The following is a 23,113-nucleotide window of genomic DNA, read 5'->3' on the forward strand; positions in this document are numbered from 1 at the left end:
AACTTGGGGACATTAGGTCAGTGAAAGACAGAGAAATGCAAATAATGTATGATCTCACATTATGCAGAATCTTAAAAAACTGAACTCATAAAACCTGAGAATAGATTGGTAGTTCTTAAGGAACCAGGCAGAGAAGTGCAGGAAATAGGTGAATGTGGTAAAAGGGTACAAACTTCCAGTTATATGATAAATAAATTCTGAGGATCTGATATTAGCATGGTGGCTACAGTTAACAACACCATATTTTAACTGAAAAGTTGCTACCTATCGAGGTGATATATGTGTTAATTAACCTTATGGTAATCATTTTGCAACATATATACATATATCAAATCACCTTGTTGTACACCTTAAACTTATACAATGTTGTATTTCAATTGTATTTCAAGAAAGCTGAAAGAAAATATATAATTACTGGGTTAAATGCTCTAAAATAAAAACATAAAAGTATATGAGGAATTTCAGCAGGGAGAGAATAAGAAAAAACAAATGAAAACATTGGAAAAGAACAATATGGTAAGAGAAATGTGGAATGCCACCAATAAACTCATCAGTAGTCTCAGTAAAGCTGAGAATAGAATCAGTTGAACTCAATATATTACCAACAGCAATTTTCTAAATTGAAACATAAAAATAAAAAGAGAGTGAAAAATTGAGCAGAACATCCAAGGATGGTGGACTAATTGCAAAGGTACTAACATACCTACAATTTTGAATATAGTAGAAGGAGACAGAGAACACAGGGCAGAAACCCAGTGAAAGGATAATGACTAAGAATTCCCTCAAATTAATGTCACATGCCAAAGCAGAGACTGAAGAAGCTCAGATAACACCAAGTAGGATAAAACACACACATATAGGTACCTCATATACAAACTTCTGAAAATAACAAAGAAAAATCTTTCTTTCTCATGTGTAGCCTTGGTTAGCTTAGTTTATCTTACATCCAAGGGTGAAAGTACTGTGATTGATACGATGCATAGCCCCAGCAGTGAATCGAAAGATTTTAGAGGCCTGCTTTGGGTACATCACTCTGAGAAGGAGATGAAGCAAATCTGAAAGTGTAAAGGGAGTGTTGCAAGAGAGTATGAATTCCCCAAGATCACACAGCCAGATCACAGACATGGTCCTCTGATTCTGCTTAGGGCATTTTCCTTTCCATTGTTTAGATATTCTGCTTTAAAAACTGACATATCAACTCAGTGAGGAACAAAATGTTATGAGATATCATCACTAGCTCAAAACCACCAGTGAAATTGAGAAAGATTATACAGTGAGATACCAAAAGAAAAAATCTTGAGGGTTCCCAGAGAAAAGAGGCATGTCACATAAAGAAGAACAAAAGTAAGAATTACAGAAGACTTCTCATCAGAAACTATTCAACCTAAAAGATGTTTGACGTATACCCTCAATGTACAGAAAAAAAAAAACCAACTGTAAATACAAAATTCTATACCCAAAGAAAAATATCTTTCCAAAGTAAAGGTGGGGGATATGGATATGACAGAATAAAGAGACTGTCAGATACTAGCCTCCAGTAGGTAAAATTGGAAGGAAGGTCCAAAACAATAAATTAGTTCTCTGGAAAATAACCAGAGGCAAACCAAAAATAAAGAAATATTAGTTCTGTGGAACTAACTAGTTCTGGGAAACCTCAGAAATTAAGATTAGAATTTGGGAGTTCTTGGCATTCTTGACCAAAGTTTTGCCAATATCTATAGTTCCCCCTCACACTGCTTCAGATGGGCCAGTATTACAGCACTTCCAAGGAAGAGCCAGCCATAAAAATTTAAAAAATGCCCTGGCTGGCATAGCTCAGTGGATTGAGCATGGGCTGTGAACCAAAGTGTCACAGGTTCGATTCCCAGTCAGGGTACATGCCTGGGTTGCAGGCCATGACCCCCAGCAACCACACATTGATGTTTCTCTCTCTCTCTCTATTTCCCTCCCCTCCCTCTGTAAAAATAAATAAAAAATAAAATCTTTAAAAAAAATTAAAAACCTTTAAAAAAATTAAAAAACAAACAACAAAAAAAGCAATTTCACTGCTAAAGGGGAATTAACTAATTTGGTGCTGTGAACAGAAAGCCATACCTAATTAGTGGATGAAAGTAACAAACTCAGGGAGAAACAAACAAGAACAGCCCATCACTGTATTACTCTGAGCTGCAGTTTCACTTGGGGTGAGCAGTAAACCACTTGACTAACCAGAATTCAACAGGGAGAACCTGGAGATGAGGGAGCCAAAGACGGGCTGGAGGCACTCCATGAACCCCTGCTGCCCAGGAAGGCTGTGCACCTGTACTGGGGAGGTTCAAGAGGGCCCGGCTACCCATACATCCCCAGTCGACTTGGATGCCATGAAAATCTGCAGGAAACATCCAAGAGGGACCTGGCAGAAAGTAAACCTAAACATTTGACAATTGTCTAAGATTTCAAAATGTTCCCAACCCCATGCACAGAGCTAGCAACAGACAGGGGAAACCCTACCAGCTGAGGTGTTTGTAGAAAATCATTGATTGACTACTGAGCTCTGCAGAACAGAGTACCTAATACTTAAACATCAAAGTTTTTTTAAAAATGAACAGAAACATCAGCAGCAACACATAGCAGGGAAAATAGATCCAACAGATTAAATTCAGGCAAGTTACTAAAAACAAACCAAATGAAAACAAGCAAAACAATGACAAAGTAAAACAAGAATAATTCTCAAGGAAAATCTCAGAATCATATTTGCTATATTATTATCTAAGATTCAGCTTTTTATTCAGACAACAAAGAAATATAAAAGTGTAAGCATTGTGTGTTGGTGGTAGAGGTGGTAGGAGAAAATTTTGTTCTCAACCTTAAAATAAACCTTGCATTTGCAGATCCACTCTGTTCTACTGGCCAACAACTCTCCAGGTTTTGCTGGGTATACTGGCTCCCTCTCCCCACCCACCTCCCCCAGACTATTGCTTTTCTTATCCTCCTTAATCCACCAATGCTAGTTCACTTTCAAGAAATGCTGTTATTATCTCCTATTTGCAGATATGTCCCCTGCCACCCTGTAAATAACTATCATATTTATCAGCTAATCTGAATGGAGCATTAAAACATGTTCTACCCAGAGCTCCCAAGTTCTTTTCAGTGCCTTTTCAGAGTAGCCCACCTGTTCCTTCCACTATTCAACTCTGCCATTTTCATCATTAAAATGACCTCCGCCTAACAGTTTATAAAGTAATATATTAATGACCTGCACTGTGACTTAAGTGTAGTTAGTCTTAGGGTCAGTGAATAGAAGCCCATGCCTGTTTATTTCAAGCAAGAATTCAATTTGCACTTTTCCTAGCACCAGATAGGAGAAAGATTCCAAACTGCCTTTCTGAAGAGGTACTAAGCAGAAGATTAGGTGGGGGTGTTGGAATGATTGCCTTCAGCAAGTATAAAACTTTAGAAAACACACCTGTTTCTTCATTACTGATAGTGTGATTAATTGATCCCTAGAATCTTATTGAGAACATTGGGATATAAATCATGCCATATGTAGTTCCAGAAACATCACTGCTAGTAATTCAAAGCATATTTCAACTGCCCCAACATGCATTTCCGAATCAGTGTCACATACGCATTCACAAGAAACAATAGGGACTATTTGTTTATACGATCACATTTCTATCCTTTATTTTACCTACTCCCTGAACCATTAATCAAAGCAGAAAGGTTCTCAGTCTGGAAGTTAATTGCTGAGATATTCTATATTTATTTCCAAGGCCCATATTTGCTTCTCTATTCTCTCAGTCATTTAACACATGTTTATTGAGCACTTGCTATATGAAAGACACTTTTTTAAATGTAGTAGGTGGCAATGACCCCTGTTCTCAAGGAAATTACAACCTAAGGGGAAAATCGGTAGTACATAAGTAACAGAAATATCAAATGGAAAGGCTGGACCAATGAGATAAAAAGGACACCACTAATCAAAAAGAGACTATTTAGAAAATAACCAAAGCATAAATGTCTACAGAAAGACAGAGGCAGAAAAAAATAATCATTCCCATTGGAAGTATCTGTGTCAACATCATGGTGATAACTTTGAACTTGGGGCTTTACATATATGGGTTGATTTTATTCTCACCAGAACCTGCAAGGGGAGCTATATTGTCCCCATTTTATACATGAGGAAATTGAAGCACCAAAAGGTTAGGTGACAGGCACAAAGACACCTAGTAAGCCAGAAGCCTAAATTCCAAGGCTGGCGAATGTGACCTCATAGATTGTAGTCTTAGAGGAATTATTCCCTTGTCACTTCTAGTCCTCAACTTGGTATTAAGGCCTATAGTTGCTCCATGTGCAAAAAGTTAATGAAAAGTTTATTATGGCCAAAAAGTGTGTTTTTATTCTTCCATATAACTGAGGGAAATCTGAAACCTCTTACATTGATTCTTAGTTGACTATTGATTAATATGCATGTTTTTAAATTCCCCAATAAAAGCTCTGAACTGACCAAAAACACTCATATATACTAATTGAAACTAGCTGCTGGAATTCCATGGGTTGTAAAGAATTTAACAAAATGTCCCCCAACTTCTGGCTCACATAACTTCCTATTCCAGTGATCAGTTTGGAAAACAGAAAAGGCAATTCATAGCTATGTGAGCTCAATCTCTTTCTAGTTCTTAAAACTGTAAAATATTCAGTCTGACTAACCTGTTTCTTTAGTTACTATTTTCTTTCTTCCAAAATTATAACAACACACACACAGATTTTCACATACATAGATTTTTACATAAGCTTGTGCTTTTTTGTGGCTTGCTGTAAACATGCATGTTCAGGAAAAAAGTCACTTTTTCTACCTTCTAACTACTTTCTACACTTGATCTTAGCCAAAAGGCCGAGAAGCGATACCTTCTAACTACTTTCTAACAGGGAATTATTGTCTGGAATCTGCCTTACATTTTGTTTTGTGCTGTGTGTACTTATATCAGTAGATTGAACCAAGATCTTAGAATTGTGTGTATTTTCAAGTGCCTCTTTTGAATCTATGAAAGTCTCAAGAATAAAATAACCATCCTTCTCAAACTGTGCTTAATATTTTAGATTTACTTTCATTATTTACGAGATACTGGTGGTTTGTCTTCTAAGCTGGTAGTTCTCAAACTTTAGTGTGCCTCCAAGTCCCTTCCAAGTCCCCTACAGAGGGCTACTGGCCAAGCCCACTGAATTTCCATTGCCCTCAGGTTAGTATAAAAAAAATAAGAAAATTGGATCCAATGTGTAGCCTCCTTCTTCAAATAACTTCTGTGTCACTATTGGAAATTCTTTGGTGGCTTTCTCATCTGCACTCACAACTTTGCCCAACAAGTGAAGCCTTTGCAAATTGCAGGGACATTTAAAAGCACTACACCAGCTACTACTAATGCCTAAAGGAGCTGCTTCTGCAGGATTTGGTGATTTCCCTGTAAGATCTTCAAATACAGACAGTGCTTGCATTTGTATGCACTCCTTAGTGATTTGAATCACAACACATATTTGTCTGGGATGTTGAATGAGGTGTGTTATTTTTATGAAGAAAAAATCATAAATGTAAAAAATAAGAAAAGATGAACTTAAAGGGTAATGCTAGCTGGAAGATGTTTGAGTTGTATGCATGTGTGCATTTTGTGTATTTCTATGTGGTTTCAATTGTGGAAAAAATGTACATGAGCACACTAAGTTGATGTTTTACTCAAATTATTCCCCAATTTATTATTCACATTCATGTTTCCAAAACAAGTGTTTTACAAAATGACTGTATTTTTGATGTGAGATACTAAAGTTTGATGTTAGAGTTACCATACGTCAGGTGTAGAATATTAGAAATCTCCCATTATCTCTCATAGGTAGGATTAAATGTATTTAGGACACAACTTCTGTTAGATGGGGGATAAACTAGGAGGGTCATGATTTTAGTCACAGCATAGATGAGAATGAAGGAGCTGGGCCTGGAGTCCTTAAGAGAAGTCCTGACTCAGGGATTTATCTGCCTATTAGAATGAGATAGTTGCTAATAACTATCATTCTATCTATCATTGCTAGCACAATGATACAGAGTCATTTCCATGAAAACTGAAGTTTCCAACAAAGTCTACCTCCTTTTTTATACCTAATTACCTCTCAAAGAACATGGTGTTTGCCTCTTTCCAGATTTTTATAAAGTATAACAGTTTCATTTTTATTACCCTTGTGTAAGACTTTCATGGGAATTGTTTTCCCACACTTATTATAAACTTTTTAACAGAATGTAAAGATAAAAAGAAAAATTTTTCAGAAAACATCCATAGGAAGTATTAAACATTTGGAAGCATATCCTACAAGTATAAGAAGAATCTCTGAGGGTAATTAGGGCTTGCAGAAGGAATGCCAAAGGAATATTTTAATAACCTAGTAATTGTCTTCTTTCCTCACTTACACTCCATATTGTGTTCATCAGCTAGCCCTGTTGGCTCTATCTTCAAAGTGCATTTACAGTCCCACAACTTCTCACCACCTCCACTGTTAATACTCTAGTCCAACCCACTACCATCTTCTCCCTGGAGTAATAAACTAACTGGTCTCCTGCTTCTCTCTTGACTCCTCCCCCAGGCTATTCTCAAACCAGCAGCCATAGTTGTCCTCTTAACCTATCCAATGGTTTCGCATTTCCTTTAGGATAAAGAGCACTCATCTCCCATCTCTCTCTCTCTCATCTCACCCTGCCCTTGCTGATATTCCTGGAACACGCCAGGCATGTCCCACCTCCTGCCTCATGGAGCTTTTGCTTCAATGTCACTACCTCAATGAGATCCACCCTGACCAACCTATTTAAAAACTACAAGTCACACTTCAACACTCCTGCCCACACACACACATTCACACTAGTAATTCCCTTTAAATTATTTTTCCCCATAGCATTTACCTCTTTCTATGATGCCAGAGAATTTACTTTTAACCATGATTATTGCATATCCTCTGTGTTCCCCTCATTAATATGTAAGCATTATGAAGACGGGGGTTTTTGTTGTCTCACTAATGTAATGCATCAAGAACAGTACCTGACAAGTAACAGTGCTCAATCAATACTAAATGAACATTTTCAAGTTAATAGAAGGAAGAAGTTAGCTGGCTATTCTCCATGAGAGAGAAAACAAGAAATAAAAAGAGACATATCAAAAGTAAATAATAACAAAATAAGGGAAAACATTTTTCAGAGTAAAGGAGAAGAAAACTATTAAAATAAGCCTGTCAACAACTATTAAAATAAGCTATCTGTAGGAAGCTTCCTTTGATTGTTCTGGTGCTTTTTAAGAGTCAAAACATCTTCCTTGGTTAGGATCTAGTTATAAAAAAACAAAAATCCAAACCTTTATACTCCAATGAGAATTAGACATTGGCCAGATATTTTCACAGAAAGATCTGTTCTATTTGCCTTCTCTCCTCCAAAAGGACATCACTGACTCTGTAAATTACAACTTTATAATGTCCATAAATTCTGTCAGGGTGGGCTTAACAATAGATGTGGCATTACATTTTAAGCAATGAAATACTTGAAAATAACCTTTCCTCAATAAACTAAGTGGAAAGTTCAAATGCATTAATTATTCACATATTTGGGGTGAGTAGGGGACAAATCACATTTCCTATTACATAGAGCTAGAATAACAGCAAAAAAATTCTCTACTGTAATATTCTTAGGAAGTTCCCCAATTAAGATTCCAAAGATAGATACAAATACTCTAGCTATTTGCAAAGAATACAAACTTAACAAAAATACTTTGATTTTAGAAACCATTTTTAGGTTTAAAAAGGAAAATTCTATATAACTACTAGCAGTCTAGTGATGAATAGGCTTCATGTGACAGAAAGATAAATTAATACCATCAATTTTCATCTAAATTGCCATTTTACACCTAAGTGCTATAAGTAGCCAAATGAAATTTTAAGGAAAACAAAATGAATTTTCAAAATTATGTATGGCTTTTTTCCAAGTGATATTAGTGAGGAAATTCAAATTTAGATAAGTAAATATACATAAACAGGCAATTTGAATAATTCTACCAAACCAACACTTCTTTTATAATAAAAGCTTGTAATCAGTAATGTGCAAGTAATTTCTTTAGGTTTCAAACAGACTTGGTCAATATAAAAGCAATCCTAAATTTCATCAGAAATTAAAGTATACCTAAGTAAAAAAATAGATATCATATTTTGCAAAATTTATAAAAATATAGAAATTCAAGTTTCCTATTTTAGCATATTTTAAAAGGTAGCTCTCAATTACAAGGACTATTTCAAATGTATTTTTTTAATTTTTAAATTTTAAATATTTTAGGCTAGAGATTAGGTAAAAGAAAAACAGAATAAACAACCTTATTCCTTTTGCCTAGATTCAACAACTCTTAATATTTTGTCATATTTATCTTATCTCTTCATATACATATATGTATAATTTTTATTTATGGATTTTCATGATATTTTTTAACCCACAATATATTTTCCCCAAAGCAGTGATTCCTTCTTTTTTTCTGTGTTAAGTATCTAGCCATTCAACAAATGCTTGTAGACATCTGTTAAGTTCTATGTGCTAATGCCACAAACAAGATCTTTCCCTGTACTAAAGGGCTTATGACCTACTTGGTGAAAACAAACAAAAATGCTTAAACAAGTGAGATAAATTTTAACATGTTAGTAGATGTTCTGATAGATTTACATTGAAAACATCTGAAACATAAGGGTGTGAGTAAGGGGTCAATTCAACCCCAACCCGGGAAAAATAGGGAAAAGATAATATCATGGAAGAGACGTGGAGAAACCCAGTGGAATATCAGACGATTGGTTTTGCATATTCTTCCTGGCAAAGCACATCATCTAATTAAGCAAGTGAGACCCATATGGTTTTGTCACTCCCTGTGTCATTTTCCCTGCTTCTGCTGTCCCTTCCCTTCCCAGCTGAATATACTGATGTTTCTTAAGTGTAGCTCTATTACCTTTCTATTTCCTGAGTCTTGGTAATTCTAGTCAAGACAATTTTCTTCATATCTAGCTTTTGTTTCAAATAAAGAATATGCCCAGTGCTCACTGAGTGCCCAGCATATTTGGATGTGATTGCCTAGTCATGTATTGAGAAGTGATATGGTTATGGACTAGAAAAAATTATTCCCCCATATATGTTCAGCATTAAAATAGAGTACCCATCCTCTATTACCTGCTCGGCCCACACCACCAATGACCCCGCCAGGATGCAGCCCCATACTAAGCTCTGGCAAGCAGCAGAGACTCCAGCCAGAATTCAGCTCCTAAAGTAAGCTCACCACCAGGCCAGAACTTGGCCCAGGAGCCATCACAGTAAAGACTGCTGCTGACTGACCATGAGGATGGTGACAGGCGGCTCTGCAATGCCTCCAGGGTGGTGCTGCGCTGCTGTACTAGCTGCCAGCAGGCTGACATCCTGGCCCAGGCTATTAAGGAAGACTGGCTGCCCTTAAGCAAGGCAGGCTGCATCAACCTCCACAAAGAAGGTGCCCACCTTGGTGTGCAGAGGGTGGTTCTCTGCAAGTCCACAGCACAGTTTGTTGGTGGTGGCCAGCACTGAAGAAGAGGTGCTGGTGCCAGAGCTAAGTAATGTGCCTCAGAGCAGGCATCAGTGTGGCCAGCATGGGCATCCTCCAGGATCACAAGGGCAACATCTATAAGGGCCCTGAGCCACTGAGCCTTTGCACAAGGCCTGGTTCAGTGCCTAATACCAGTGGCTGTCACTGTCAGCACACTCCATGCTGAGCAGGGCCTCATGGCCTTTGGCACCAGTCACAGCTTTGGCCTCTTTGACTACCAGCTCAGGAGGCCTGTGCTGACCAATGACTTCCTGGCTGCAGAGGGGCTGCTGTCCTGGATAAAGGCACGCAGGAAGTCTGTGCACCAGTCTTTCTCACACATCTGCCAAAACCAAGTCTTGGTCAAGAAGTGGGTTACTAATGTCAACAGCAAGTTGCAGGAGGCCAACATGCACGTGATGGAGCAGTCTTGCCTCCAGGGCATGGGGATAATACTGGTGTGGCAGGGCATCGACCCTGTTTGGAGACAACTCCCTCTCAGACATCATGCACTGCCTCTATTTCACTGACATGTTCCTTCTAGAAATCCACCATGGTCCTACCATGGAATACAAACTTGGGCTCCATTGTTCATCTATGTTCAGCAGGTGAGGGATGCAAAAAGTGGCCAGAGTAGTCAGAGGACTAGGTGGTGCTGGACAAGCAGAGGTAGCTGACGTACCATGTGCCTGTCTGGGGGTGCCCTTGCAGGATTGCAGGAGCTCAACTACCTGCTGTTAAGCCATATGAGGTCTTGTGGAATCTGGGGTAAGTACCTGCCAAGCTGGGAAGCCACATGGAGCTCACTGCATCTAGTAGTAGTTCCAAGTATTCACACTGCCAAAGGTGAGTGACAAGACCAAGTTCAAGCTGACAGCCCATGATGGCTGTTCTGTGCATAAGGGGACACTGGCCACATATGCCAGCATATCCTATGAGAAATATTCAGAGACCTGTCTGTCGAGCCTCACCAACTGGGCAAAGTCTATGTCTTTTTTGTGCCTGGCCTTTGACCCTACGTATATTACTTCTGTATCCAGAAGAAAGACATCAGAAGCATTGTCAAGGCCAGAGTTTTTACTTAATTTTACTTCAGAGTTTGAACACTTCTCCATCCATAGGCCCAGTGATGCCTGCCATGCAAGCTACAGGCTCCCAGAGTTGCCCAAGTTGAGCCAGGCTTAATGAGACTCCAAGCCTTGTCCTGGCCCCCATGGTGTCATGATGGAAGCCCTTATCCTGTCTACAGTGAGGGAGCTGACACCCAGAGTCACTCAAGGCCATGCTGGACAAAATAGGGGAAATCATGGTGGAGGACATGAAGGATTTCCTAGGCTCTTCAGAAGAATCTGAGGAACCTGGTAGAAAACTGTACTCAAGCCTGTGCTATCTGGATCAGGTGAGGAAGGGCAGAGCCATCAGACCAACACCTGGCCTGCTCAGAAGTGGAATCCAGAACCCCTGGCTCCTATCTGGCCCTTCACATAGACTCACACTTGCTAACCTGTGGGCCTGTGAGGACTGTGCCAAGACCTGCCAACTGGCCTAAGGAAGTGGGCCCCAGACAGACCAGATGTTCTGGGCTAGATTCATATTGGCTCCTCCTACAGGCAGTTGGCTACCCTGGAGGCCAAGTGTCATGGGGAGAGGATAGCTGGGACCTGAGATCTAGTTTTCTAACAAGCACCCAGGTGATACCTATGTTGCTGGTCTAGCGACCACTGTTTAAGTAGCAAGATTCTAGATCATACATTGTACTGATCTCAAGTGCTGTTCCTTGAGCTGTCACACTAGCCAGACCAGGGCCTAGCTAGTGAGCTCACCATGCTTATATTACCTCAAGTTGCAAATGTTGCCTCCTCCTTCACAGGACCTAATCTAGTAGTAGTTCTAAAAATGTGGACCAGCAACATTAGTATTCCCTGAAAGTGAGTGAGAAACTCAAACACCTGGACCTCATACCAGTCCTAATGAATCAGAAACTCTGAGGGCCAGATCCAGCAACCTGTTTTAATATGTAGGTAATAGCAATGTATGCTTGAATCTGAAAACCATTGACCCAGTCTATATGAGGGGAATCTTTCTTTCTTCTCTTTTATATTCCTGACAAACTACTCTGAATCTGTGATTCTATATGATTGCACCTTGGAATCACTGAAAGAACCTTTATAATATGCCTAAGTCCCTCCCCTAAATCTCTAGAAGGATCCAGTTATGAAAATATTCTCATAAAGCTCCCCAGGTGGTTCTAATACATAATTAGAGCTGAGAATCACTGTGTTTAAATAACCTCCAAGTGGTCTCTTATATGGAACCTTTTCTTTCGGTCAATCTCAGTTTCTGAAATTTAACTACCCATGAATAAATTTCCCTGGCTGCCTTCTGAATTCCCTTCCACTGTGCTTCTCAGGGAATATAGAGGAGCATGACTCAGGAGCACTCAGAATCTCTTTTGCCTTACTCGCTTAACCCAAGATTGGTTTATCATGATATGTTGAGTGTTTAGATACATGCAAACCTCTTGGTTGATTTCCTGAAGGCTACATTCCATTAGATTTCCCTTCGTATCCTCTATGAAGACTTTTCTGCTCTCTTTTAATGCTTACTTCTTCCCAGGGCCCCCCATCCCCAGCCATCATCTTCTATCATCCCCCATTTGCCATGACACTGCATGGCTTCATATCCCTTATTTATTTAAATGTTCTTCTTTCCCTTGAAGATTGTAAAGCATTTAGGTGAAGGTAGATGTATCTCCTAGACCTAGTGTTGCACTATGACTAGAACACAGTGGGTACTTAGAAAAGGGTTGCAAATTAGAGAATACATTTTCTAGTGCTGTCTAAACAATCTTCATGAAACTGCTAGCCTCCAGGCTCTGTGCCTCAATTTCCTCATTGCTTTTCTTGAGCTGTTTTTAATGCATATGCTTCCCCTGGCTCCATTCTCTTCTTCCCAAGTTCTGTCTGTTTTTCTTAGTGCTCCTGGCAGCCTCCAAACACCTTTAATGTATTTGTCCCATGGCTGAATTAGAATAAGTATCCATGTGGAGAGACCAGTTCTGCAGGTACATTCAGCCGTTACACACGTTCTTAAAACATTTGCTATGTGCATATATTGTTTTCAAGTTAGTAGGCATTTGTTTAAGTCTTTAATGCTAGGTTTTCAAAAAATCATAGAATTTTTATCATAAAATTATTTCATTTCCTTTCTCTTTTCCCCAAAGTGTCAACTGTATATTTTTTACCTACTTTAATCTATTCTCATCAATAAGACTACTAGATCTGGGAATTTAGGATGGTGTTTATGCTTGTTTATTATAGAAATTCTGTTTAATCTGATTCTAAGATTTTTGTAAATGTAAGCATAGTCATTTAATTTATGATTTACTTTTCAAAATATTGCTTTTTACAGGTATGCCACTGATCTGAATAAGGGTTGTCTTTCTAGTCTCAGGGGTCAAGCTAGAATTAGTTCTTTTTTCTCTAAGTTGGTCTTCACACAGACTAGTAATAAATGGGGGGAAAAGGTGAGTCTTGAGGTCACTTCTTGGCCAGGCTTCCCAGTGGTGCCTGCAGGTTTCAGTGAAAGCGGTTCTACCTTGAACAGCCAGAGGAGACACTGGGGGTCTCAACAAGCTCATAGGTGGCAGTGCGAGACTCTCTGAGGAAGCTAGGTATGGTTCTAATCCACATTGAGGGGAACCAGGCTTTCAGGAACTGAGCTGACCAGGCATTAAAAAAAAATTCAAATAAGAACCTAAAAGTCACTCCCATTCTTTCATTTTAAGCACAGCATTATGTGAACTGAAAGTGCTCTGCTAAATCATGTTACATCAACCAGCTTTGTAGTTAAGACCTGTAGGCTTTACTCACTTTAAGGGAAAAGCCTGGTGTCCAAAGAAAGTCTCATTACAAACTGGTATTTGCTTCGAGCTGGGAGAAGGACCAGAAATGAAGCTGTCTGGGAGATCTTTTACCAAATTGAATATCTGTTCATCTTTCATAATGATGAGAGTGGTGACTGTATAATTCATATAAGCCCCCATAGAAAAGTAAACATGAAGTGATTAAACAGAAAGGCTTTAATGTGGCAGCATTTGAGGTGGTGTGATGGGGAGAGAAGGAATTAATGGGTAATAGATTCTTAGAAACAGGGGAGAGTATTATACGTTATTTTTTAACTAATTTATTTTCCTCATCTAAAAACTTCTCTCTCTACAACAGCACAAAGTAGTTTGAAGCAGGTGTTATACACAGAATGTTTACATGGTAGCAGTTGTAGCATAGTTGATAAATTGTAAGATAGGAAATTGAAAATGAAAAAGTGCCATAATAAAAATTATAGTCGAGTAACCTGTAATACTTAAAGACTGAACTTGGAGGAACAGCAGATAGAAAGCTTGAGAACCTACTACTATGGCTATTTAAACAGAAACTCTGATGTGGTAGATGGAGGGATTGAAGGTAGGGGTCTTAATATTTTTTGAGACTAGGAGGGATCAGACACTATGCTAAATGGTGGGGATGTGTAATCTCATTTAACCATGAAGACAACATTTTATGTGAAGTCTCTGATATCCTCATGCAGAATACACAGGGTTAATAAAAATGAGAACTGTAAGCAGAGTGAAGGAAAATATGCATGTCCCATTACCCAAAGATAAATTACACGGAGATTGGAGAAAACATTAATACCTGCAGAATCTCTTGCTTAAAGCCTCCTTGTCTATAAATTATGAAATTATACTTGCTTGCTTTTTAATGTTTCAATTAAGGAATTAAGTTAAAAGGAAAAATAAATCCCTGCCCTGTGGTTTTCTGCACCAGGAAAACAAGTTGTGTTTGGATGTCAGCTCTGATCCTGCTTCATGTAGATACACAAGTTATGGTTACGTGTCACCAAGGGTCCACAGTTCAGGTTTCATTCTCAGTAGTTCTCTACCTTCTAAGTCCAGGACCTCACTGTGGAGCTTGACTATGAGGCTGTGGTCAAGCATGTAGGCACTCAGGGGTCTTTTTCTTCCCCAGACAAAAAGAATCACACCTTTGGCAGAGGACTGAAGGCAGAGTGAGCAATACTATCCTTAACAGAAACCCTGAAAGAAACACCCAAAACTCTTTGGCTGTCGTCTGTCTCATCATCTTCTGGAACTTCTATTGCATCATAATTGTTTTAAGTTAAGCAACACCCAGCACATGGAGAGACTGCAGTGGGTATTTTGCTCTTGTCCTGAAATGTACCCTTTTCAGGAAGGCACTAAATGGCGTCCTTATTCCCACATGTAAGGAAACATAAATTAGGAACTGGCCTATTACTATGGGGAATAAGTAGCAGAATCAGAAGCTGAACCCAGGCAGTTCATCCCCATGTATATGTTCTTTACATTTCCCCACCACCCTGTTACAGGGTAGTACCAGTCGGCTATGGACGAATGTTGGTTAGTGCCAACTGTCTTCTATCATGAATACAGAAACACACCACAGGCCAATGGAAAAATCAGAGAGATGGGAAAGGACTTTAATTCCTAGGAAAAGTGAAATGGGAAGGGATTATTTGTTACTAACAGAACCAAGCTGGACAGATAGAAAATGTGTAGTTCATTCCCTTTTAAAAATTCAATTAATAGTAAAAAGAAGATAAAAAATATGAACAGTAAAAAAAGACATCAAACTCACAGTTATTAACAATCACATCTAAAACAAAAGCAAACTAAGCAAACAAATAGAACAGGAACAGAACCACAGAAATAGAGATCACGTGGAGGGTTAGCAATGGGGGAGTGGGAGGAGGAGAGAGGGGGAAAAGGTACAGAGAATAAGTAGCATAGATGGTAGGTAGAAAATAGGGGGAGGGAAAAATAGTATGGGTATGTAGAAGCTAAAGAACTTATGACACATGGACATGAACTAAAGCAGGGGAATGTGGGTGGGAGGGGATAGGCAGGGTGGAGGGGAGTGAAGAGGGAAAATGAGACAATTGTAATAGCATAATCAATAAAATATATATTTAAAAAGAAATGAAGATCTCTGCCTGCATCATGTAGATCTAAGTGATGTTTTCCTTCAAGATCCTAGTGCATATCCTGAAAATACTAGTAAGCAACCCTTAAGAAATGGGGCTAGAGCACCACATAATAAACCCCTTGGGATTAGTGCTGATAGCAAGCTGATCTCCTTTCCCCTGATCCCCAGTGGTAACACTGACAGAGGAAAGGGCCCAAGGAGAAGTCTTACCAAATAGCTCCTCTTTTTTCAATTTCATTTTCATGGAGACATCTGCTTGATAGAGGATGTTGGGCCTACTTTCCATAGACAAGTGCTAGTGTTTTCTCATTCTTATTATATGGAAAAGGCAAAGAAAGGAATAGAAAATAAGCACAAAATCAATTAGAAAAAACACAGTGCAAATTTTAAAAGCTGGATGGAATTCTGCTGAACATCCTGCCTTTTAAAAACTCATTAGCTTAGCTCCAAAATTAAGAAAGCATGTTTCATTTTCTGAAATAAACACAATTATTTTTATAACTACAAAACATTTTTAAAGTCATTTCAAAGGCTTGACAAGTTTAACCAAACTTCCTAAAAACCATATTGTCACCCAAGGGCAGTGCAACAGAACAGAGGAACAAGATGTGCATAAAATGTTTCATTAAATAAATGCAGTTTGCAAGACCCTTTATCCACCACCTCACAGCACCAGGCACACCCTCCAAACAAGGCAGACAATAAATAGGAACAACATGGTGAGGCTTTGTTCATGCAACACATCTGTTCACTTACTTGGATCGTGTTTTATATTGGGGCATAACAAGTTTGGATTGTCTTTATGTACAGCGACAGCAGTGTAATGAATGTTGTTTGAATTCAGAAATGTATAAATACTGAGACATGTTGATTTGAGAAGAGAAAACAAGGCATGTGAAAATTGGCAAAATACCCATTTTAAGAATTATAGATACTCTTCTTTTTAAAAAATAGGCAAGAAACTCAACCAGCAGACCACCCATGAAGTACCATTAAGATCTAAACAACACGAAAAAAGGACAATGTTCTCTAGCTAGTACAATTTTTAAAAGCATTAACTTTAAAAATCCTTTGGTTTAATCCAATGACCTTAAAATATTTTCTAAAATTACAGACCCCTTTTGTATTTTCAGCAGATGTCTCCTCACATATATGAAATGAATTGGGATAATTTTAAAAGGATAATATTATAATAGTAATTGCTAGTATATATAACACACCTTCTATAAACCAAACACAAGTGGCATATATGTACTTTATGTAATCCTATAAAATAAACCCTACAAAATAAATATTCAATAAAACATGTCCTCATTTATCAGATAAAGAAACTGAGGTGAAGGGACTAAATAAATTAAATAAAGTCATATAGCGAGGTTACTAGCAAAGATTGGATTCATGTTTAAGTCTTTTATCCAATCTGAAATTGAATTCAGTCTTTGCTGGTAACCTCGCTATATGACTTTATTTAATTTGTTGAGTCCCTTCACCTCAGTTTCTTTATCTGATAAATGAGGACATGTTTTATTGAATATTTATTTTGTAGGGTTTATTTTATAGGATTACATAAAGTACATATGTAAGTCCTGACACCATAAAAGTCCTAGGGGAAAACACTGGCAGGAAAATCTCAGACATTCCATGCACCAATATTTTCACTGATATGTCCCTTAGAGCAAGGGACGTAAAGGAAAGAATAAACAAATGGGATTACATCAAATTAAAAAGTTTCTGCATGGCTAAAGAAAACAGCATTAACATGAAAAGAGAACCAACTATATGGAAAAACATATTTTCCAATGATACCTCAGACAAGGGTTTGATCTCCAAAATATATATAGAACTCACACAACTCCACTCCAGGAAGACAAGCAACCCAATTACAAAATGGGCAAAAGACTTGAACAGACATTTCTCCAAGGAGGACATACAGAGGGCCCAGAGGCATACGAAAAGATGCTCAGCATCACTAGCTATCAGAGAGATGCAAATTAAAACCACAATGAGACACCACTTCACACCAGTCAGAATGGCCATCATAAACAAAGCAACAAACAAGTGTTGGAAAGTATGTGGAGAAAAGGGAACCCTAGAACACTGTTGGTGGGAATGCAGACTGGTGCAGCCATTATGGAAAACAGTATGGAATCTTCTCAGAAAACTAAAATGGAACTGCCTTTTGACCCAGCAATTCCACTGCTAGGATTATACTCTAAGAACACTGAAACACCAATCCAAAAGAACATTTGCACCCCAATGTTCATAGCAGCACAATTTACAATAGCCAAGTGTTGGAAGCAACCTAAGTAGCCATCAACAAATAGGTGGATCAAAAAACTGTGTTACATTTACACAATGGAACAGTATGCAACAGAGAAAAAGAAAAAATCTCCTACCCTTTGCAACAGCATGGATAGATCTGGAAAGCGTTATGCTAAGTGAAATAAACCAGGCAGTGAGGGACAAATCCATATGATCTCACCTTTAAGAGGAACCTAATCAATAAAACAAACATGCAAGCAAAATATAACCAGAGACATTGAAATGAAGAACAATATGACAGTAACCAGAGGAGAGGTGGGAGGGAATAATGGGGAAAGGGTTTTCAGGAACTACAAAGGACACATGGACAAAACCAAGGATGGGGGGGTGGAAGCAAGGGAGGGAGGTGGGTTTGGCTGGGGTGGGAGGGAGTGGTGGGAGGTAAATGCAGACAACTATAATTGAACAACTAATTTAAAATAATAATAAAATAATTTTAAAAAAACAAAGATTGGATTCAAACTCAGGCCCATCTATTTCTAAGACAACTGGCTTGTCGCCACAACGCCCTAACCTTCCATAACTCCTTTATCCTGAAGTGGGTACAATCAATCAAATCCATCATTAACAATTTAAAAAAAAAGAACACATAACCCAAAATAAAGTCTCAATTCCTAGAAGAAATTTCATTGCCATAATCTTTCAATAAAACAAATAAGCAATTAAACTGGGCAAATGTGCACTTAATTTAAAAGACACAAAAAGAGGAAAACATCCAACAGTAATTCAAAATAAATTTGTCTCAAGCAAAGAAGAAATAATGAATGGCATAATCCAAAGGTTTTCTCTCTATGGAGTTAGTTGTCTACAGAAGTAATAAGTTCACCTGGCTTCAAAGAGAGTCTAATTAAATATGGGGAAATGCCCTTTACCTCTATATTTCTCTGATGATCCCAGCTACGAATAATCATTCTTTTTCTGCTTACCTACTACCTTAATACTTCAATGACTCATTGACCACTTTACTTTATGTTGTTAATTTCCTGTTTCAGGTACAGGTCTAGTTCCTCACAGGAGGCAAGTATATCTTACACTTCTTTGTATACCCTTTAGTGCCATGCACATAGTAAGTGCTCAGCTAGTCATTGGCATAATTCAGGGCACCACTTCTAACACTAAAATTATCTAGACTCACCAAATTCAACTATAGGGTGGGATAATTATTCTAGTTACCTGGGCAGTCTTTAAGGCTTTTTGCCATGTAACTTGTATTTTCAGCAAATAGTGTCCCATACTGTTCAATAGATATCATCCATTTGCTCTTTACTAGGTAAATCACTGTAATTGAGAGTAACACATACAGGTGAATCTTGCTTTTTATAAGAATTGTGCTTTTCAGAAGTTGTATTTCAGTTTAATTTCTGCCATTCCAGAATGCATCAAGGAACTTCTAAGGAGTACAACAGACTACATGATTCACTGCAAAACAGAAAAGGTCATGGCTGGCCTGGTGGAAAAAGGGGAGTGGGCCAGGGCTTGAAAAACATTGTCATAAAGAATAAATGCAGGGAGAGTAGATGCTTAAACCCCACAAATCAGAGTCACTAGGAAAGTAAAAAAAGAACAAAGAAGAGGAAGAGGAAAAGTGAATCAAGAATTGGAGATCTGTAAGTGCAAGTTAATATTTAAGATGTTTATTGAGTGACTGAAAGAATGAATGCTCAGTATCAGAGTCCCTGTACTACACTGCACTTGAGAGAACAGAAGCATAATGATAGGATAATAAAACCAGACTGAAGGTCAGAGTAAAGAGGCACTTAAAGGATACAATTAAGCTGAAACAACCAAGAGTTCTTTGGGAGATGTATAGGAAAACTGAACATGTATTGCCTTTGAAAACTTCCAAGAAGTTTTGGCCAATGCTGGCTACCAAGCAATATATTAAAGAGTGATGGTCATATTGTGCCTCTCAGAATCATCCAGGTGGCTGAATAAAAAGGGGGTGCACCACTTAGCAAACTATTTCACCAGCTGTCTGTATGTGTGAATTTCCAAGCTGCCAAACTGCACATGAATGGCACATTGGCCTCCACAGGCGCACAAGCGCAGTGAGCCACTGTTGAGAGCAGATGTGCTGTGTTCGCACAGTATCCACGGTGGCTAGAGGGCAGCTCACTTCCTCAGAGAACGCTGGGTGCAACAGCTGCTGGTGACAGCCATAGAATCAGATAGGTTCTGCCCTGTAGTTTTTAAATGCTGCCTGCTTTTAAGAAACAGAGCCCCAAATAATGCAGGGGCTAACAAGTTTGCAAAGGAAATGCTCTTGCTGTATGAAAACAAGAGCAGCTGGATATCCAACTGTGTAAAGAAATGCAAAGAGCTCTTCTTTTCCCTCAAATTGATATTACTTACCCAGGTTTTATAGAGTTGAAAGCATATGCTTAAGTATAACTAGTCAACAACTCAGACCAATTTCCACATCACAACCATATAAATAGTATATTCAATTCCACCTAGGCAATGATTATGTGACTCTTGTGTCTAGACATTTCTTACGAGTATTATTATAAACAATGGTTCTGGCAGTAACATTTTAAAGTTAATTTACAAAATGAAATGATTCATACATATAAATATGTATAACACTATACAAAAAATATATGAAACAAATGTCAAGTACTCATCACCCAGGTTAAGAAAAACATCACCAGCACAATTCAAGTGCCCCCTGTATCCCTGTACATCTGTAACCCACAGGACTGCCTGCACAATTTGAGGAGCCCATTCCAAATGAAAATGCAAGGTCCCTTGTTCAAAATCATCAAGAGTTTCAAGACGATGACGGCAGAGCATTAAACCAAGTGTAGGGTATTTCTAAACACAGGGTCCTGTGCAACTGCACAAATCCTGTGTCCATGAAACTGGCCCAAGAAGTTGCCTCTATCACAATCCAAACAGAGAGAAGTTGCAACTTCTCTTGAAAATTCAAGAGAAGCTGAATTTTCTAGATATGACTTCCATAGTTTCAGTAGGTTTAATTACATATGTATTAAGTATATTCTGTATTTGATATGTTTGGCATTGGTAAACATGTTATATATCAAACACATTTTTGTGATTCATTCACATCTACCTGTGATTGTCATTTATTTATTTTTATTGATTGCATTGTACCAATTACTTGATATGTCACAATGTATTTAACATTTTCCTATTAAAGAACATGTGATTCTGGTTGTATACAGTTTTCTTGTTTGTTTGTCTCTATAAGAAACAATGCTTTCAGGAACATTTTGCACATGTCTTCCAGTGCATGTTTGTGAAAGTTCCATGTGTTTAGGTTTGTCTCTTGAAAACAGAATAGAACTACATCTTATTTTTATCTCATCTGACAATCTGTTTTGTTGCTGATAAAATTAGTCCATTTATATTACTATATTGTATATTTTGATTTGTTGCTATTATGTTATTCTGTGCTTTCCAGTTGTCCCATTTTGTCTATGCTTCTTTTTTTCTTATCTTACCTTGGTTTTCATTTTAATTTTTCTTTACTGCTTTAACTGAATTATTTTATATTTGCCCTTGTAATTCTGGTATATCAAAACCACAAATTATTTATTATCTTAACTCTCCAACCAGAGCACAGAAACCACAGAATCCGTTAACTCTTATCACCCTCCTACAAACATAAGCAATTGTCATTCAGCATTTTAGCTCTGTCTTGTTATTTTTCCCCACAAAATAGACATTGTTAGTATTTTATACTGTCTTTGCTCATATCTTTTATTGTACTTAGCTCAGATATCTCTCCTGTAGTTATTTTTATTACAGCTAAGTAGAGCTTTTAGAAGTTCTTTTAGTTAGAGCCATATAGTGGTAAACTCTCAGTTTCTGTTTATTAAAATGTGTTTGTTTTCATTCTTGAAATACAGTTTTGCTTGCTAAACAGTTTAGGATTAACAACTATGGCAACTCAACATGGCATACACAATTGCCATCGGTCTCATTGTTGTTCCTCTCTTTTCTCCCTGAATCATTTTAAGACCTTCTCTGTGTTTGGCACTCCTTAGTGCCCCTACAATGTATGTAAGCATAGGTCCCTTTCTATTTCTCTTTTTATTTAAGGTTTTTGTTTGTTCTATGCTCATCTAAGGATATGTTTATTGATTTTAGGTGGAGAGGAAGAGAGAGAGAATAAGAGAGAGAGAAATATTGATGTTAGAAAGAAACAATGATCTGTTGCCTCCCATATGCTCCCGACCTGGGATCAAACTTACAACCTAGGTATGTGTCCTGACCAGGGATTGAACCCACAGCGTTTTGGTGAACAGTACAATGCTCCAACCAACTGATCCACCTGTTCAGGGCTCTTTTTATTTCTCTTGATTGGAATAATACATATGTCCAGTCTCTGATGATTCCAGTCTATAATCAGATCTGAAAACATCTCAGCCACTGCCTGTACAATTATTGACTCTCACTCTTTCTATTGTCTCCTTCTGGAACTCACATTTAGAAAACTACATTTTCTCACTGTATCCTCTGTGTCTCTTAACTTTAATTTTATATTATCAGTCTACTTGTTCTTTTGGCTATATTCTGGTTTGTTTGTTCATATTTACCTTCCTATTTACTAATTCGCTTTTTGGCCCTAATTACTGCTAAACTATTTATGAAAAATTTTATTACAACAACTCTATTGTTTCCTTTTGAGTTTTATTGTTTCTTTAAGAAGCAAAATTAGCTCTGGCTGCTGTGGCTCAGTGGATTGAGTACCAGCCTGCGAACCAAAGGTTCTCCAGTTCTATTTCCAGCCAGGGCACATGCCTGGGTTATGGGCCAGATCCCCAGTAGGGGGCATGCAAGAAGCAACCACACATTGATATTTGTCTCCCTTTCTTTCTCCCTCCCTTTCCCTCTGTCTAAAAACAAATAAATAAAATCTTTTTTTAAAAAAGAAGCAAAATTAGTCTGAAGTTAGAAACTAAGAGATATATATATGTCTAATTCTTCAAGTTCAGCAGTTGACTCTAGTACAGAAGGAAGTTTCCTTGGGTATGGGTTGCTGAGGAATGAGGCCAAGTGACCATCCTATTTGCCCTCAGTTCAACCAGTTAAAAAAGACAGCATTAATCACTTCACGTTGATAGCAGCTCTATTGTATCTGACTGTATCAATGAGTAGGGTTGAGAAGGGGTGCCTTTTGTATGGTGTTAGAATAGTACATGGTTCTTTTGGCTC

At 38.0% G+C, this 23,113-nt stretch overlaps 1 protein-coding gene across 1 annotated transcript in view; it reads right to left on the minus strand.

Annotated features, from left to right (window-relative positions):
• The window catches only part of OFCC1 (orofacial cleft 1 candidate 1), a 65,547-nt gene extending 51,927 nt beyond the window's left edge, over window positions 1-13,620 (minus strand). Inside the window, 1 exon segment of the mRNA XM_028512650.1 lies at window positions 13,460-13,620. Within this exon segment, the coding sequence (XP_028368451.1) occupies window positions 13,460-13,620 (161 nt within the window).
• Between the last annotated feature and the right edge of the window lie 9,493 nt (window positions 13,621-23,113).

This window comes from Phyllostomus discolor, chromosome 5 (genome assembly GCF_004126475.2).
Source record: "Phyllostomus discolor isolate MPI-MPIP mPhyDis1 chromosome 5, mPhyDis1.pri.v3, whole genome shotgun sequence".
Classification (NCBI taxonomy): Eukaryota; Metazoa; Chordata; class Mammalia; order Chiroptera; family Phyllostomidae; genus Phyllostomus; species Phyllostomus discolor.